Below are 18,707 nucleotides of genomic sequence, written 5' to 3' on the forward strand. Positions count from 1 at the left end.
CTTGTGGAAAATGTGGAAATTGCACTTCAGCTATACCATGGCTTGAAACTTGGGCCTAGGAAGGTTTCTCAGAGGGCACTGACCTAAGAGTTCTGGCTCCCTACATCCGAAAGACACAATAATCAACCAAAAATATCAAAGCAGGTTGGGAATACATATCATAGCCCACATGAAGCTTTAAGCAATATTCTAGAAGTCAGAGATGTTTCCTTACTTTTCATGGTGCCCTCCTCCTCCTCCTCCTCCTCAGTGTTGATGACCATTGTGCCCAGCTGGGACTCCAGGGTGCCATCGTGTTCTATCATGGTGTTGGCTCCATCACTCATGGTGTTCACAGCTCTGATTGTGCCAGTTTCATCTCCACTTGCCCTCACCATGGTGCCCGAATCTGTCTCATCCTCCTCCTGTTCAAACATGCCACAAACACAGATTTTACTGATGAAGTGCCATGAAGAATGGCTGTGTTTAAGTCACACTAATTCAGAGGGTTTTTTTACAGACACACACAGAAGCAACGTTTGGTTTATGCACTTTGTTCTCTCCCTGTCATCTCCAAACAGGTAATGAAAACTAATGAATGCTTTTCTGCCAGCATGATAAGTAAGAGAACAGATAAATAATCAGCAGAAACTTCTCAGTGCAAGTTGTATCTCATTTCTGAGCTGGTGAAGTGTCTGTAAGAGTAGATTAGAGCACTCAATCAGTCACCAGTGTTTCTATTCATGCAGGCAGTTCTGAGAGCTGACCCTAACCCACTGTTCTCCACTGGTACAGCTCACTGAGGAGTCACCAGGTCTAAGTCTGGAGAGTATGTGACACATGGAAAGAAAAGCCCCTCATCTTGTTTTTTTCCATTTCTAACATTTAGGGAGTTCAACTCATTATAAACTTCAGGGGCACTGAAAAAAAAAATTAATTACATTTGCAAATCTTTAAAAAATATTCAAACAAATGATCAAAGTTGCATAACTTTTTTCAGTGAAAATTACTTTTTATCTTTCCATTTGCTTAAAGGGACTAATAACAAAAGTTGGAATTGCTGCTGCCAAGGCTTAGGAGACTGATTCTGTAGGAAAACACAACCTCTTCAAAGCAATTCTGGCTTGGGAGAAGAACAACTTCCTGGCAGAGTTATGTTAGCCAAAGGTGGCAGTTTCAGCAGGTGGTGTGTGCCTCACTAAGTGTGTATTGTGACTAGGACTTCATGAAGAACAGGGTCAAGATTTCCACAATCCAGTTGGTTTCTTGAAATTGTGGACCAGCTATCCAACTGCAGGAACAGAAGTCCCTTTCCAGGTTTACAGTAGAGTTTCTAGGCATCTCACCTTAGCTGAGATGCTCGTGTTTTGTTCTCAGAATGAAGTTCACATTCTTTATGTGACCATTGCCTTACTGATCTGTGTTAGTGGTAGAAGGAAAACACACAGGTGTTGCACATAAAAATCTAATATTCCATCTCAATATCATGGAAAGAGAGAAGTCACCTCTCCATGTTCTGATGTTCCCAGCATTTTACCTGTTCTGTCAAGAGTGTCTATAAAATTTACTTTCCAACCTCAAAACCGATAGCAAGAGAGGAGAAAACTACACAGATGCTAATAGAGGAGAATTAATTTTGTGTGGAGTTGAGTGGGTGAGAGGAAGTAATAAATTTGTTAGCTACACATCATTTAACAAAGGACTGCATCAGAAGTTTTCACATCACTTGGGAAGTGTTTGGGAAGCTTTTCTGCTAGCAGACATGGAGTAGAGAAGCTTCAGGAAAACACACACACCAACAGAGAGGACTTAACTCCACCACACAGACACCACCTGTCAGCACTGTGACCCCAGATCAGTCAGAAATGAAGAAAGGATGGCAAAGACAAAACTCAGGGTAGGGACAGTACTCGTAGAATTGACATCATGGCAATGTGACCAATAAAGTTACTTCCACACTGAATAAATATCCAGTCCTAGAGTGCAAAACCAGATGCACAATGTGTTCAGCACAGACACCAGGGACCATGCTGCTCAAGTGTCACCCCTGGGCAGGGCTGGCATACAATGCCTTGTGCTGCCCATTTCATTTACTCAGGCTGAAGCAGGCAGAGGCTCAAAAACCAGCTTTCAACATGCTTCCCAAATCCACATGCTGTAACCACTGAAACAGAGCCAAACTGAAATTCACAGCAAGCCCTGAACACTTCCCATGCCCTCACCTCAGGCTTCTGTCGGTTGCTCTTGTGTAGAAGAAAGTTTCTATAAGGGATGTTCTAAAGCACAACAGTAAAACAACACAACAGACTTATATCACAGTGCATCAGAAATGATATTATTATTCTGTACAAGGAGAGCAGTCTAAGACCTGAATCTACAATGAAAACATTCTCACTACTGCATAAATAATATAATCCAACTGGGAAAATGAATCAAGTCTTCTGCATACAGCACTCTGTAGCCCAGCCTCAAGCTACACTATAAGGTGAACAGTACCCCACTCATGCTGCCTGTCCCACTCAAATACAGCTTGAGCAGGCACCAACCATCAGGTTACACAGTCATAAGGTAGAAAACTCCAGAACTAAGTCAAATCCACTGGCAATTGGACAAAATGTTGCAAAAACAAAACCCGAAGCAGTTAAGCCTTCTGAAAGGAGCGAGAGTTTGGACTTTGCACACTGCTGCTATTGAATACTCACTGAATTTTCTTCATCCTCCTGATCCAGTTCACGCTGCTGTGCCTCTTGGCGTTTCAGCTTGATGTCCATTGCTTCATTAATCAGGTCTCTCAGAATTGATACTCCTTTGGCACTTTTAACAAATGGATGCTGAGAAACATTTTAAAAACAAATAAGCACTGCATCCAAAGCAGGACAGAACAGTAAAACACTGTTACTATGGCCTACTTCAAATCAAATTAAGGTTTAACTCGAAACATTGCTAAAATAATTACCCAGTCCTTCTGTTTGGCACAGGAGGGAGACCTTCCACCCCCCAAACAAGATCAAGCTCCAAGGGCACAACTGATGTGAGACCTTGGGCTCATTCACCACCCACAGCTCTAGACTTCTTTCCTTAGCTTAGCTGTCAAGAACCAATTACACAGACCATTACCATGCCTGGAACATTCTGAGCAACCACTTAGACTTAGCCTGCCCTGTTTTGTGTTTTAAGAGACACTTTCTTGGCAGTGCTGGTGGGAATTTGAAAGTAAAACAACAAATCCAAACAAAACAAAACCAGCAAACCAGCAACAAACTCTGAAAGCCAAAACAACAAAAACACCCCAGAGAAGACAAAGGAAGTTGAAGTCAGACTGGTTCTTGGAGAAGAACTGAGAAGTTGAAGTCGTGTGAAATTTTTACAACGAGTTACTAAAAAGTAAAATCTGCAGTGAGCAGGAGCAGCAAGAAACGAAACCAACATCTCAAGAGCCACACAGCACAGCCTACCCTGGGCAAGCCTCCCCCAGAATTCATGCTCTCCTAAGAAAAGCAGACCTGCAGCAGCTGTGTTGCAGTGGCTCTCTGCTCCGGGCTCTTCACAAGACACTGCTTCACAAAGTCTGTAAAATTGTCCGACCACAGCTCCGGCTTCCGGAATGTTGGAGGAGGATTGGTAGGAATCATGAAAATTGCCTGAAAGCAGAAGAGCATTTCAGATTTCCACAACAAAGCTTAAAACCAGCAATTCAACATAAATACACCCAAACACATGCTGGTACTAAAGAACAGTCTACTTTTCAAGGTGCTGCCTCTGAGGAGTTTGTGCCAATATTACACACAAATCTGCTCACAGGGATCAAGTAGCAGGAAAACAGACTTTTCTCCCTAGGTGCTCACACCTGGCTGAGCCATTATGTGCCCCAAAAGTGTGAATCTGACATTTTTCAGTCCCTAAAATTTCTGCTTGCATTAAAAAAAAAAATTTAAAATCCACTTTGCATAAGCCAGCTGAAAATATCCTTCACGTCCAACACAGAGCACCAGCTATGTCTTAACATAAGAGAATTGTGATTATTTTATTCCCATGCAGATTCTTCTTGACAAAGACCTGTTTTTAATTTAATCAACAGTACAAAGAACTGACAGAAAACAACTAGTTCTATACATTAAAAACAAGATTGCATGCTGATATATGATTCAGCCAGCTGGGATATCAAACCTTTTCCATACAGCAATACATTTAAGGCCACAGTCCTTACCCTCATGGGATGAATATCTGCATATGGTGGCTTTCCTTCAGCCATTTCTATTGCAGTGATTCCCAGGGACCAGATGTCTGCCACACAATTATACCCAATTTCCTGAATCACCTCTGGAGCCATCCAAAATGGGGTCCCTATGACTGTGTTCCGCTTTGCCATGGTGTCCTGAGGAGAAAAGGATAAAGATCCAGACAACAGCAACTGTATTAGCCACAAACAGTCATTAATGATTAATCATCATTAATTATCACCCTAATTATCTTGCAGATTATTAGACTCAGCAAGACTAGAATACAGAAGTCTGCAAAGATCAATTAAAATGTGCTCACAGAACTTATAAGTATACTAAAAAAAGCAGCAAATGCTATTGGAAACCATTAGTTAGTTGTAACAGCTTCCACAGAGGAAGATCTGCTCTGATTTGCTGCTGGTTTAGCATCTCATGGTGCAAAGTGCTAAAAACCAGCTATGAACAATTTGTCCAGCTCCACATTCCCATCACACACAGAGGTTAAAAAGATAAATTGAAATGCACACAGCCACCCTGGTTTTACTTACTGTAAGTTGTCCTGCCACTCCAAAATCAGCAAGTTTAGCATGTCCCTCTGTATTTAGCAATATATTTCCAGCTTTGATGTCCCTGTGTATTTTCCTCATAAAATGCAGGTACTCAAGTCCTTTCAGAGTTGATTGCACTATTGTAGCAATTTCCTCCTCTGTGAGCTGAAGAAGGGAAGAGTTACTGCCAACATACCAGTGGATGAGACACAGCACTACTGTGCTTTGATCTGTATTTTACTGAGATTCACTAATTGCCACGTAATTGCCTTCACTAAAGGTTGCCATACCAATGGGGAATCAGTTAGTGACTTACAGCGTTATGGAGCAGAACTAGATCACAACCAGCATACACAAATAAATAAAAACATTGCCACATTTCATATGCCATAACCCTTTCTCAGCTAGTAATTCTTATCCTGAAATAACCTAAGTAAGGCAAAGTAGGGTCTTACTTGGAATCAATCTGGGTTTTCAAGAAAACCAACATACCAATTAAATTGTCCAAAAAACCAAAACTCAATGGAATCAGTTTTCTCATTTTCAGAGTAACAAAGGACCTGCATCTCAAACTATGACCAATGGTTGTGTCAGGCACTGAACTCTGAGAATTATGCCCCAACTACTCAGCTTCCTTGAGCTGCTGGACAGCCATAGTCCCACCCCTGCACTCAAAGGAGAAAGGACACACGTACAGTTTTATTTCGTAACCGAATAATGTCAGACACAGATCCAGCACCACAGTATTCCATGACTATCCACAGGTCTGTGTTCTTAAAATAGCTGCCGTAGTATTTCACCACATGAGGACTAGGAAAGAAGAAGGATAAAACAAAGGGTCAAACACCAGGAACCAGCATCACTGAATAAGCACAATACACTGCAGAGACCCTAAGTATGTTTCAGAAACTCAATGCTGAAATGCCAACCCAGAGCAGAAGTATTCCAGAACATCCTGAATTCTGCACAGGGCTCCCCAGTCCTGCCAAGCCTGTTCCCACAGCAGGGCTCATATGACCTGCCAGTAAGTCACTCCAGGGAGCTAAACTGTCCAACAAATCCCACGGAAACAAGGGGTGATTAGCCTTCAGTCTGGTTCAGCTCCCTGAACCAGGTTACAGCAGGGTCAGGGCTGGGGCAGGACAGGGAATGGGAAACAGGCCACAGCAGCCCCTGGAAAAGGTGCTGCAGAACATTTACGAACAAATAGAAACAATAAATAAAGCCCACAATGTGCTGGAAAATAACTGTCATGCTCATTAAGAAAAATGTTCCCCCACTACCACGTGAACCTACTTGTCTCTTTGATTTAGTCCAGGATATATTTTAGGATCTCAGCACAACCTAAGACTGTCTCAGTCAGCTATCTGTCTGCCCAAAAAGCAAAAAACCTAGTAAAGTATACTGCTCAGAAAAATCATGTGTCCTCTGGAAAAAGTAAAGCAGAAGCTAACAGAAAGACTGTCCCTGATATGATGGGAATGGAGCTAAGGACAAAAACGTGTTTAATTTATTTTCTGCTGAACATTTTCTACTGAAAAAGCTTTAAAACTAGCAGGTCAGTCACACTGCACAGTGTCTCTTAATGCTTGCACAGAAAATGTGATGCTCCAGTGATTCACTCCCTCTGCTGCTCACAACTCTAAGGTCTCACTTTAGGCCTTACAATACTAATATTTAATTTAAGAGGAAGTAGTAATGCATTTCAAGTTACACAGTAAGATTTTTCAGGAACAATTTCTTTTCAAGATACACTCTGCTGCCTGCCCCTAAGTCATCTTCATGTAACTACAGTGAGAGTGGAACGCAATAGAGTAAGTGACTGGGACCACAGTTTTATACTGTTCATGTAATTTATTTTAAATGGCTTTCCACACAGGAAGTCTCCTTCAAAGTAGTGTTTCCTAAGGCCAGATTCATAACACCAGAAGAAATGAGTGTATTTAAAACCTTCAGCCTTGGACTTTGAGAGGGTCTTCCCTACCCACAAGCTCTTCACTGGCTAAGTCACTGCAGCACCTCTTCCTATAAAAACGTGCACAAAGGGGAACAACAACCATCACAGAGCTGCCAGCAGGTTATTCAGGGGATGCTCAGATCAGCAGAGAGCTTGCACTGCAGCAGAGCCTGCAGAGGCAGGAGGGGAGCAGGAAGGACAGTCCTGCCATGAGCAGGTGACAGCACGGAGCTGTGCACACGCAAGAGCAGTCATGCATTAGCAGCTCTCATCCACGCGCCCTTTAAAAAAGAAACAAAAAACCTCCCTCTGACAGTTTTCTATGTCTTGCTGGGAAGGCACCACCACCCCTGTGGGCAGGGCAGCTGCTGTCCAGCACACAGTCAAGGTCCCACTGTCCAAGAAGTGACGGTGCCCAGGCAGGAGGCAGTGACTGCTCACAGGGCTGGCTCTCAGCTGCAGCCAGTGCAGGGCTACTCCTCTCAGCTGAGTGCCCTCTCCTGCTGCAAGCTACACCTCTGCTCTTACCTTTGCACTACCCAAATGGCCAGCTAAGGTGGCTCAGTTGATACCATGTAACTTGATTGTACAAGTCCAGCCTTTCAAAAAACATTTAAGGCAAGATTGTTGGGGAGGATGAAACAGGAAAGCCTTATCAATATGATTGTCTGGCAAAAAATTTTGAGAATACAGAAACTATAAGCGAGATTGAAATGAAAGCAAGCTTTGAGATCCCTCAGTTACTGAACAACTGGAAAACAATGCTGTGGCTGGCTGAAGGTAATCCCCTTTTGGTGAAACAACACCCTCTGCTTGCAGACAGATCCAAGGGTCAGAGCAGACCCTACTAGCTTAGCAGAAGGAGCCCAAAGAGGAGTTTTTAGGGTTTAAAATGTAACACAGGATGGTAATGTAGTGATTCTTATAGGCTGTGTGTAAATCCTATAAGATTTGTATATTGTACTAGATTGGTTACTGAGAATTAGAATATTCAACACAGAAGAAGATTTATTGTATTGTAACGGGAACTTCGCTCTCTTACCCTTTTTACTCCCTTACTCTCTCACCCTCTCATCCTCCCTACCCCTCTCTTCTCTCAGTCCTGCTCTGAGCTGTGGCTGGCAGCTCCCAGCAGGGCCCTTTGCAATGAACCCCAAGTTCCAGACCTGGCTGCAGAGATCTCTCATCTCTGTCCGTCCCCACCGTCCTACCCCCATTGCTCCTACACAAGATCAGGGCTCTTATTTGATTAAATGCCAGGTCATGGGTGATGCTTTTCCTTGCATGCCAATAAAGGGTTTTGCAGCACACACTTACCTGTCACATTGTTGCATTATGGATATTTCCTTGATGATTTCTTGCAGGTCAGATTCCACAGGAACTTGTTTAATTGCAACGACTTGACCCGTTTCTTTATGGATGGCTTTGAACACACTGCCATAAGAACTGGAAAACAAAACATTGAACAAATACTAAATGTAGTAATGTTTTAAAAAATGCACATGTTTATGGCTTTGCTTTTTGTAACCACCAGGAAAATATTAACTATCTTTTTATTTAAAATATTTTGTATTTTAATGTAAATAATCAGCGCACTAGCTTTTAAACATTGTAATACAAATAAGTCAGAAAACTTAGACAGTGAGGAAAGAGCACACCATCATTACACTGACCATAGCTTTGGAATGGCCTTTCACACAAATTCAACATCTAAAAAGTCTCTTTTTCCAGCATAGAGTAAAGCTGAGCATCAGGAAGAACTACAGCTCTGGTCACAGAGGTTTGTTCCTGACAGATATTATCACTCCTATTTCCAGCTTCTTTACTTACAGCAGCCAGGCAGATTTACACCTCAGTCTTTTCAAACTGCTCAAGGCAGTGAACATGTCACTGCAGGAGTGTTCCCATGCTGCTCTGCCTCACCAAAGGGCACAGCATCACAAGTTCACTCCCACCAGGCAGATCTTCCTCAAGAGGTACCAGGGATGAACTACAAAATCTCTCGAGTTCCCACAGGGCTCTACCAACTCCAGGCTGGGATTTTGGACAAACTTTGAAACTCCCTACTGCTGACCCATAACCTGCTATTTGAATTAAGCTCCTGGGAATCAAATTCTTTATTCTGTTATTAACCAAGCAATGTAACTATGTCAGTAGCTACCTTTCAGAAAGAGGACCATGACAAAAGTGAAACATCAGAGTCCACTGAACACATCTCTGTTACACAGATGTGTTTCCCTAGAGAAATGTACACTTGGCCCACTGGAACACAACACATACCCTTCTCCAAGCTTCTCCAGGACATCAAATACTTCTTCAGGTTGTTTGGTTAAACTGTCTTCATCTAACTTCTTCAGCTGCCTGTATGGGTAAGAAGAAAGAAATTATTACATTTGATTTTATGGCAGTTTGGGCTCTGCTGAAAGAGAAGAATAAATAGCACCACTTAAACATACAAAAAGGTTGGCATGAAGTAAATTGATTATGAAGTAAGTTTATTTCACCTGATGAGGAGACCCATTATTATTAGCATCCAATAGCAAAAAAGGACTGGGAATTACAAAGAATAGAATGTGAGCAGGCATATAAATCTACAGGTCCTCTAGGCAGAAATCAGTTTCAGGATCTATATGCTGGTGGTCACATCTCAGCATGGCACAGTCTTGAAGCCATTGAACATATCTGCTGAATTTCAATATCTGGAATGGAAGGATACCTACCAAAAAAAGGGAACTTCATGGGCCTGGACATATACTAGGAAAAATCTACCAGGAAAAAGGAAACTGTATCTGACTCTCAGGATCTTGATGCCATCCCTCTTAAAGTATTGCTAATAAGAGTCAGTTGAAATAATTTCTAGGAATAAAAACCTGCCATGTGCTGTGATTCTTCACGTGGCCACCCTTTCCCCCAGTACAGCTTTTAGGGAGATCCTGTACACAAAGCAACAAGAAGCTCAATCATATTTGTTTGAGTCTACACTGGAGAGCTGTTCACCAAACCTCCTGAAACAGCTAAGGACTACATAACAAAAAGGTCTGAAAACAGTATTTTATTGTCAGTGGTAAGAGTATCCAACAGCCCACAAACAAGTGCTCTTTCATTTTCACATGAACTAAAAAAAAAACTGAAACAACAATAAACAAAACCAAAAACCAGCCAACAAAACCCCCTCCAAACTCCCTAAATCAGCTCGTTCGAGTTTTTTAAACACAGAAACCTAAAAGAGTCAGAGTTTTTAGCACTGGCTGGTGTTTAAAGTAAAACATGTGGTTGCCAGCAACTGCGAGTTGCTCCTGAAAGCTCTTAGAGCTGCTGCTAGAGATCAGGACTCCAGTCACAGGAACACTAATTTTTATACTAAATATATAACTTTTTAACCCAATTTCTTCAGAAATAGAATGAAAAACCATTCATTGACCCCTGGCTATTATGTTTATGTACAAAAGCCACACGGGAGGAACAGCTCACGCATGGAGCACATACAATGGCTTCCTGAAGCAGAGGAAACATTATATAGAAGCAGACTCAGGAAGTGGTGAAATACTGAAAGTAGCTGCTAGCTTCCCTGCTCAGATAAGCATTAAACAGAATTTACTTGTCCCTGTGAAAATGGAGAGGGAAGAAGCTGTGGGAAAAGGGGAAAAGCAAGTAACACATGCACCAGAAAACACATAAGCCACCATTTCCAAGGAGCCCAAAATGTGGTGACACAAGAGGCAGACCCTTCTTGTTTAAGTTGAGGCCTAAATTCTACTAGCATAAAAGGAAAAAAAAAGGAAAAGACTTTTCATATACCCAAACACAATAACCAGACAACTACTGTGCTTGCAGCAAACAGCCTAATTTCTACTACAGACCAGGAGCCCAATTACTTTGCATTGTCCTGCTCCATCGAGTGCACTCACTGCTGTCTGACACACTCTGCCTTTCTCCTGGATGTTTATACCACACAGATGGAACAGCAACACAAACCCAATCTCACCTCTGTTGTTATTCAGATCTAATCTTAATCACCTGCCCCATAAGCAATTATAGAATAAAACCAAGCTTGTTTTGTTTTTTAACAGAATACACATCACTGTTTAACCAAAGGGGCCAATGCCACAGGGGACCAGCGCCAGCAGCTTCCTTTGTTCGCTGCCGAAGCGTCCCCGGGCCCCAGCTGCGAGGCACTGATAGGATTCTGACACTGACACTTCATCCCAGCTCTGCCCCGCAGCCCGGCCCGGCCTGGCAGCCCGAGATACGGACCCACGGCTTCGTGCGGGGGTCGCCCCGAAACCCCCGAGAGTCCGGGATCGGTGTGCCCGGTGTGCCCGGGGTGCTCGGTGTGCCCGGTATGCCTGGTGTGCCCAGTGTGTCCGCTGTGCTTGCTGTGCCCGGGTGTACCCAGTGTACCCCGTGTGCCCGGTATGCTCGGTATACCCGGTGTGTCCGGTGTACTTGGTGTGCTCAGTGTACCCGGTGTGCTCGGTGTACCTGATGTGCTCAGTGTGCTCGGTATACTCGCTGTGCACAGTGTGCCCGCTGTACCCGGTGTGCTCGCTGTGTCCGGTTTGCGCAGTGTGCCCGGTGTGCCCAGTTTGCGCGGTGTACCCGGTATGTCCGGTGTGCTCGGTGTGCCCGGGCACGGAGGGAAGGCGGCAGTGCCAGGGTTGGGCACTGCGCCCGGACACGGCACCGGGGGCGCAGACCCGCACAAAACTCACCCAAAGAGAGACGCGACGGGAGAACAAGTGACCGGGGCAGTGTCACCCCACGGGCACGGGCACAGCACAGCTCGTACAGCCGCGGTAGCCGGCGGGAGCTCCCGCAGCAGCGCGGGCAGCGCCTTCTCCCCAGCGTTCCGGTTTCAGCCGTTTTCCCGCACCTGAGTGCGGGGCTGTCCCAGCAGGCGCTGCCCGGTGCCAGGGGCTGCTGCCCACGGCCCCGCGGCTCCAAAGAACCGAGGGGGCCGGAGCTCGGCGCGCCCGCAGCTCCGCTCCCGGCCGCGCACCGCCAGCAAGGGGGTGACACGGCCGGAGCATCCCCGCTCCCGGCAGGGACACAGCCCGCGCTTACCGGCGCGGGTTCCGCAGCTGCACCGTCTCCATGGCGGTCTGTCGGCGAGCCGCTCCGTCCCTCACTGCTCCATGGCACCGCTCCGCCGCCGCTTCCGCCCGCCGCCGGATGCCAGTGGGGAGCGCCCGCCCCGGCTCCGGCGGCAGAGGCGCGGCTTCCCGGGCGCGGCGGCGGCTGTGGCGGCGCGATGGCCGCGTCCCCCGGCTCCCCCGGTGCGCTGCGCCGGGCCGGCAACGAGGAGTTCCGCCGCGGGCAGTACGGCCCGGCCGCCGAGCTCTACTCCCGGGCGCTGGCGCAGCTGGAAGCCGCAGGTAGGGCACGGCCCGGGGCGGGCGGGCGGACGGGGACACCCCTCTGAATCGCGGCTGAATCGCGGCTGTGCCCCGCGCAGGCGATGCCAGCGCCGAGGAGCGCAGCGTGCTGCTGGCCAACCGCGCCGCCTGCCACCTCAAGGACGGCGCCTGCAGCCTCTGCGTGGCCGACTGCAGCAGGTGAGCGGCGGCGGGGCCGGGGACACCGGCCGGGGCCGCGGGGAGCGCTCAGCCGCTGAGCCCGGCGCGGTCGGGGCGGGCGGAGCGCGGCGCAGCCCCGGGGCGCGCTGGCTCACGGCGCTCTGCCCTCCTCCGCAGCGCCCTGGAGCTGGTCCCGTTCGGGATCAAGCCCCTCCTGCGGCGGGCAGCGGCGTACGAGGCTCTGGAGAGGTACTCGCTGGCCTATGTGGACTACAAGACGGCGCTGCAGGTGGACTGCTCCGTGCAGGCGGCGCACGATGGAGTCAACAGGTAAGGAACGGGGCCCGGTGCCCGCAGTTGGGTGCTGCTGCTCCAGCCGTGCTCACTCCTACTGCCCTGGCAGGACCAAGCTGGGTCCCAGGCACACGGGTCCCTGGCTGTGCTCCCTCTGCCTGCTGGTGCCTTTCGGGGTGCTGGTCGAGGTCTGGGAGTGAGTGCTGTGGGACTGTGTTTGCTCTGCTCAGTGCCTGGTTTAAAGGAAATAATGAACTAAAGTTCAATATTCTATCCTTTAAGACTCCCTATGTTTACAGGCTGCTATAGTCCTGTTCTCTTTCTGATGCCCTCTGCTTGCCAGACCAAGGAGTGAAATGCATCTCTTGCTCACCTGAGCAGTCACAGCCCCAGCCCATGTCCAGTTGTATTTTTAGCCCTGCTGGTGTGAAGATAATCTTTTTGCAAATGTCCTGTCTGTAGAATAAACCTAGCTGAGATGCATGTAAAGAAATTAGCAAACAGAGAGATGCTGTTCTTAATACACAAGCCAGGTTAAAAGTGACCTGGCTGGTACTGCATGGCCCAGCCAGGGTGACTGGGAGCTGTCTCTTCCAGGATGACTAAAGCCCTGCTGGAGAAGGATGGTGTGAACTGGCGTCAGAAGCTGCCACCAATCCCCACAGTGCCTGTTTCTGCCCAGACGAGGTGGAACGTTCCTTCTGCCCAGGCCCCTGGGGCAAACACTCCTCCTGCAACTGCACCACGGGGAGAAGGAGGTGGGAATGTGCCCTTGGGCTGGGCAGAGAGCCCTGGAGTCCCAAGGGTGATGAACAAGACAGCTGCCACACCTGCTTGGTGTGTTTGCAGCCAGGGCTGAGGCCTGCAGAAATCCAGGCCTGGTTCTGCCACAGCCTTTTCTGTTGATTCTGGTTTCTTTGATGTCTCTGTGTCTTGTCTCTGGTATGGGGATATTTGTTTTCTGTGAGGCTGTGAGATTCTTGTTGGTTTTATAGAGTTCTGTATCCTTTCACACCATTTCCAGACAAGACTGCTGCTGGCGTGGAGAGAGCTAGAGTGCTTAAGGAAGAAGGAAATGAATTAGTAAAGAAAGGAAACCATAAAAAAGCAGTTGAGAAGTACACTGAGAGTTTGAAGCTCAACAAGGAATGTGCAACTTACACCAACAGGTACTGTTCAGCTCTTTGCCCAACTGTTTCTTGGCCTGTATAAAAACCACCATGGCACTTCCTGGCAGAACTGTTTAATATTTGCTCCCAATCTAATAAATAAAACAAAACCACCCCCTCAGGTTCACCCCAAGTGCAGCTCCCCCTGTAGTGTAACATTCTTTGATCAGGTGCTACAGAACCCCTTGGAGACCCTTCCCTCTGGGCTGCCAGGGCATTTCTCCCTTGACTACTTTGTCTCTGCTGTCCTACAGACCTCAAACTGCAGATTGCTGTTCTTAAACACTCAAAGTACTTGTATGGAGCTGCAGCAGGCAGAGCAGGTGCTGCACTGGCAGAGGCAGAAACCTGCATCCTCCAAATGCAAGTGCACTTTGTCTTTAGGGCAGGTTGCTCTAAACATCTTCCTTTTTGTTTCTTTGAAAAACCATTTCCTTTTTTTCCTCCCTGTAAACGAAACAAACTTGAGTTCCAGAGTAAGATGACACAACTCACAAGGATGGTTCTGGAGCCAGCTTTGTGCTGCCCTGCCAGCTGCTCTGTTGTGGCTCTGGATGCTGCTTCCAGCCAAAGGTCTCTGAGCAGCTGTGTGTGTTGCAGAGCTCTCTGTTACCTGAGCCTGAAGCAATACAAGGAAGCAGCACAGGACTGCACTGAAGCTCTGAAGTTGGATCCTAAGAATGTCAAGGCACTCTACAGGCGTGCTCAAGCACTTAAAGAACTGAAGGTAAGTCAGGAGTTTCTGCAGGGCTTCAGGCTAGGACTAGATAGCTGTTGCTGCATGATCAGAGCCAGAGATACCCTTTAGGGCTTGTTCCTGTGCTAGACAACCTCTGCCATCAGACCTTTAAGGACCAAGAGTCAGACATCAACTTTGCTGTTTGAATCTCATAAGTTTATCTGCATTAGGTCCTATTTCTAGAGATGCTGAAGGCAACTGCTTTTCACAGAATCACAGACTGTGCTGAGCTGGAAAGGGCCCGTAGGGACCTTTGAGTCCAACTCCTCACCGTGCACTGCACCACCCCCAGCAATGATACCCTGGGCCTGAGAGCTGAAGAACCTTTTCCTAATACACAACCCAAAGCTCCCCAACACAACTTCAGGCCATGCCCACAGATCCTGTCCCTGGTCACCACAGAGACCAGGGTTGAGCTTTATCTTTTTGTCTCGTGAGGAATGCTGGAGTCAGTACTGGAGTACATATTGCATTGGTGTTGGAGTCAGAATGCACTTGAGTGATGAAATTATCATTTCAGCCCTAGCTGGAACATGTTTTAGAATAGCTACATCAATGTCAGTGCTTGAGCAGTCACAGAGAGGGAGGCACAGGCTTGACTGTGCTGTCTTTGCCTCTGTTGCTGGGCAGTAGTTCTGCCTTAGACTTTTTTAATGCACTACCCCTTCTGTCATGGACATATTTTATGAAAAATGCTTTCGATAGGATTTTTCTCCTGAGAAGCTGGGAGGCCTCAGAAATGAAATGTAAACAATGATTATCTGCTGCTGTGGAATGCAACAGGTGCATCTGTGATTGGGCTCATGTGGTTGTTTTTAATTAATGGCCAATCACAGTCCAGCTGTCTCAGACTCCCTGGTCAGTCACAAGACTTTATCATCATTCCATTCTTTTCCTTGCTAGCCTTCTGATGAAATCCTTTCATAGATTCTTTTAGTATAGTTTTAATATATAATTTTCTTTTAATATAATATATATCATAATACATCAGCCTTCTGAAACATGGAGTCAAGATTCTCATCTCTTCCCATCTCAGAGGTGCCTGCAAATTCAACACCCCTTCACTTTCTAGGATTTCATATTAATGAAATAAAATATATATGAAATAAATTATTAATTAAATAAAAATATAAAATATTCTCTTTCTAGGATTACAAATCAAGTATTGCTGACATCAAGAGCTTGTTGAAAACTGAACCAAAGAACACAGCTGCACTGAGATTACTCCAAGAACTGAACAGAGCCTAGGGTAACCAAGCAACCAGGAAAGCTTTCTTTTCCACTGCAGAGAAAAGCTTTCTCCCTTCTGCTGTTGATACAGGGACCAGTCAATGCAGGATTGGGGTTGAAATCTTCCAGTGCTGCTGAGATCTAAGAGGTTCTGTACCAGCACAGTGATTGCTAAGACATAATCTGTATCAAGCTCTATTCAGCTGGCTCTGTGATCATGCATAGCTTTAGTGCCCCTCTCCAAGAGGCATTTAGGTTCATTTTCCTGGTTGAAGTCAACTTGCCTCTAACTATTGGCCTCAGGGACTCTTTACATGTTGGCTAAGATGCACAGGAGTGGCTGTTCCTGTCTGAAGAGCTACAAGCAGAGGGGTTTTAGTCCTTATTCAGGTGGCAGTTTTGCTGCATTTGTGCTGCTATTACTGAGAGAAAGTCGCTGCAAGAGCTGCTGTAGTTGCCAGAGCACCACATACCCCTCTTGTGGCAGGGGCACAGTTACTGCACAGGGCCAAGCTTGTTCCCTCTCCCCCCGATGCCTGCTGGCCCTCAGCTGGGTTCTGCTGCTTAGTGTGGCTGGGCAGATGTTTACAGTAGCAGCTTTCTTTAATTATTCTGCACATTTAAGAAAACAGCAGCAAGTTGGGCCTGCCTTGTTACACTGTGCACTATTCTTTCAGATTCCGGGTGCTTGGGAATTTTGCAATGTTTTTTTTGTCTTGTGTTTTTTGTAAAAAAAAACCAAAAAAAACCCAAAAACACTTTAGCTCCTCTGTGCCTTTTGGAGCAGTTGCTATGGGGTGTTACAGGGAGGAAAATACACAGTAACACCCCAGCTGAGGTCTGGCTTACTACTTCAATGCATGTTTAAATTTCTCCTGATCTGATATTGATGGCACTGATTTTAAATGGTAGATAAAGAGATAGTTGGAGTTACTTTGTGAACTGTTAAAACCTGTTCTCATTAAAGCCATGTTTATTTTCACTCTAGGACTGTGGTTTTTGTGATGGATGGAATAGGGGAAGGGAAACACTTGTTTAACCATTTCATCCTGTCCCCTCTGTTTGTCAGAGGACTTCAGGCACTGTACAGGGCTTTGCTCTTTCAGACAGTGACCTCAGCTCATAGTTGCCCTGCAAGTTAGAGTTCAGAGAGCCAAAAGCTCCAGGGACACTGGGGCTGGGAAAGGCGTGCCAAGGAGAGCACAGCACTGCATCATGGTTTCCAGCCCTTGCTCAGCCTTGCCTTCTGCCTCAGCTCATAATCCAGAATAATCCAGAATAATTAATAACTCATAATACAGAATAATAAGATAATAAGAAGCTAGCCCTTGGTCAGGGTTCAAAAATATTTGTTTCCCACCTTGCCTCTCCCAGCAGTGTTTCAGGCAGGTGCCTCACTGAATTGAATTTTGGGAGCAATTGAATAGAGAGCAATCCTTCTAATGCCATTGAAGACAAAGACCTCTTACCTTAGCCTGACATTAAACAGCTTTTTGTTGTTCCCAGGGCTGTACTCCATCAGCTGAAATGTGCCAGGGCTTGGAACAAGTCCTCCCTGAGGGGCAGAAATTGCTCCATTCACTCCATTCCTGCTTCTAAGCTTAGCAGCTCCATTGATCCCACAGCCAGCCCTTGCCCAGGCTCTTGGGGCAGGTGTGATGGATTCCAGGGTGGGGAAGCACACAGCAGTACCCAGATAAGCAGAAAAGCACTAGGAGTGGGAGTCCAGGAGTCCAGAAGTAGGACTGGCTTCACTTAAGAGCTCTCCTTTTGGCAGCCCTGCTGTACCTGAGTGGCAGACACCTGCACTGTTCGACAGCAGCTCATTGCAGCACCCCCAAGCAGCAGCAGCCACCATCTCCTTCCCCTCAAAACAGCAGTTTTGGTTGTGCCTGACACCAGAGATTTCCCCAGCAACAGCAGCAGGTGGACAAAGGCCATGCACAGCAGTGAGACACCACTGCAAGCTCAGGGGCACTTCTGCCTCTGCTCCTGCTGAGGTGCTGCTGTCTGTGCTGACACTGCCCAGGTGGGCAAGGGTAGTGCTGGCCACAGGGCAGCAGAGGGGTTTTGTGACAGGGACTCACCTTCATCTGCCCCTCTCAGACACAGCAGCTGCTCCAGACTCATTTGTGTTGCTGCCTCAACTCCCTAAAGCCTCAGACTCACGCAGGACTGCAGCCAGGGAGCCACTCTGAATCATTTCCAGTGTCATCAGGGATCCAAGGGCCAGCTTCACCTTTTCTGATCATTTTGAATCCTCTTCTCATTGTTCATATCCTTTCAGAGGCTATTCTGATATCCCTGTGTTCCCGGGCCCCACCTCTGGTTTTAAGGAGGGCTCACCCAGCACAGCCACCTGGCACTGTAGGTGGTGTCACAGGCACCCCTGAAGTGCCCTGCTACACCTGAAAAAAGGCTGCAGCCAAGCTAAACAACAGCAGAATGAAGTTTACCTGTACAGCTCCCTTCCAGCTCTCCTTTTGTGCATTACACTCCTGCAAATAGATGTTTTTCCTCTAGACACCAAGAAGAAAAGCTTCCAGCCCGTGACACTTGGAGAGAAATAACAAATCAGGGTCCTGTATATTAAGTGAATTAAAGTCCTTTATAAGCATCTCACTGAGAAGATGATATTTAAACAGTGAACAGCTCAGGCTGAGGCATCCACTAGGAGGAAAATAAATATTTAAGGACATCAGAGGAAGAACTGGTGAAATGAAGGTGAGAAAAAGCAATGATGAAAAGCCCCCGTGAAGAATCCCAATGGAGCAGAGCAGACACCATGCAGGAGCAAATGTGTAAGTGGTTCTATTAAAATGCTGGAAGGAAAACAAGAGGTAGGAGGGGTGACTCAGCAGGGAGCTGAAGGGAGAGTATGATACAGCACAGAAGGAAGATTGAGACAGCAAAACCAGCAGAAGCTGCACAGAAAGCAGGTGGGTGGTGCTGGTGGAGGGGTGCTCCTGCCAGCTCCAGGGAGCAGTCAAGTGAGGTCAGTGCATCACCAGCCTTGAGCACTGAGGAGTCTCTAGGGACTGAGATTCCCTTCCTA

The 18,707-nt window shown here is 46.8% G+C and overlaps 2 protein-coding genes across 3 annotated transcripts in view; one reads left to right on the forward strand and one right to left on the reverse strand.

Annotated features, from left to right (window-relative positions):
• STK4 (serine/threonine kinase 4) overlaps positions 1-11,914 on the reverse strand; it is a 49,274-nt gene extending 37,360 nt beyond the window's left edge. The window contains exons 1-10 of one of the 2 annotated variants that reach the window (XM_071446536.1): positions 11,769-11,914; positions 8,985-9,065; positions 8,022-8,150; positions 5,443-5,557; positions 4,748-4,912; positions 4,187-4,354; positions 3,483-3,620; positions 2,682-2,810; positions 2,202-2,255; positions 215-404 (exon numbers count right to left, since the gene is read on the reverse strand). In XM_071446536.1, the coding sequence (XP_071302637.1) occupies positions 215-404; positions 2,202-2,255; positions 2,682-2,810; positions 3,483-3,620; positions 4,187-4,354; positions 4,748-4,912; positions 5,443-5,557; positions 8,022-8,150; positions 8,985-9,065; positions 11,769-11,800 (1,201 nt within the window). In that variant the 5' untranslated portion in view covers positions 11,801-11,914. The remainder of the gene's footprint in view (positions 1-214; positions 405-2,201; positions 2,256-2,681; positions 2,811-3,482; positions 3,621-4,186; positions 4,355-4,747; positions 4,913-5,442; positions 5,558-8,021; positions 8,151-8,984; positions 9,066-11,768) is intronic. The other variant, XM_071446537.1, reaches the window with a different exon arrangement.
• A 32-nt stretch (positions 11,915-11,946) lies between these two features.
• Positions 11,947-16,639, forward strand: TOMM34 (translocase of outer mitochondrial membrane 34). The gene is made up of 7 exons (XM_071446538.1): positions 11,947-12,079; positions 12,160-12,259; positions 12,398-12,550; positions 13,112-13,272; positions 13,539-13,683; positions 14,284-14,410; positions 15,572-16,639. The coding sequence occupies exons 1-7, from the start codon at positions 11,956-11,958 to the stop codon at positions 15,668-15,670; spliced, it is 909 nt and encodes a 302-aa protein (XP_071302639.1). The 5' UTR covers positions 11,947-11,955; the 3' UTR covers positions 15,671-16,639.
• Positions 16,640-18,707: the final 2,068 nt, after the last annotated feature.

Source organism: Agelaius tricolor, unplaced genomic scaffold (genome assembly GCF_023055355.1).
Source record: "Agelaius tricolor isolate 1412-34295 unplaced genomic scaffold, bAgeTri1.0.p SCAF_23, whole genome shotgun sequence".
NCBI lineage: Eukaryota > Metazoa > Chordata > Aves > Passeriformes > Icteridae > Agelaius > Agelaius tricolor.

What these genes read in the sequence shown, in the direction of transcription:
- TOMM34 (XM_071446538.1), top strand. Translation starts at nt 11,956, where the DNA reads ATGGCCGCGTCCCCCGGCTCCCCCGGTGCGCTGCGCCGGGCCGGCAAC. An exon ending in GCGCACGATGGAGTCAACAG is followed by an intron (nt 12,551 to 13,111) that starts GTAAGGAACGGG and finishes TGTCTCTTCCAG; the next exon opens with GATGACTAAAGCCCTGCTGG. An exon ending in TGTGCAACTTACACCAACAG is followed by an intron (nt 13,684 to 14,283) that starts GTACTGTTCAGC and finishes TGTGTGTTGCAG; the next exon opens with AGCTCTCTGTTACCTGAGCC.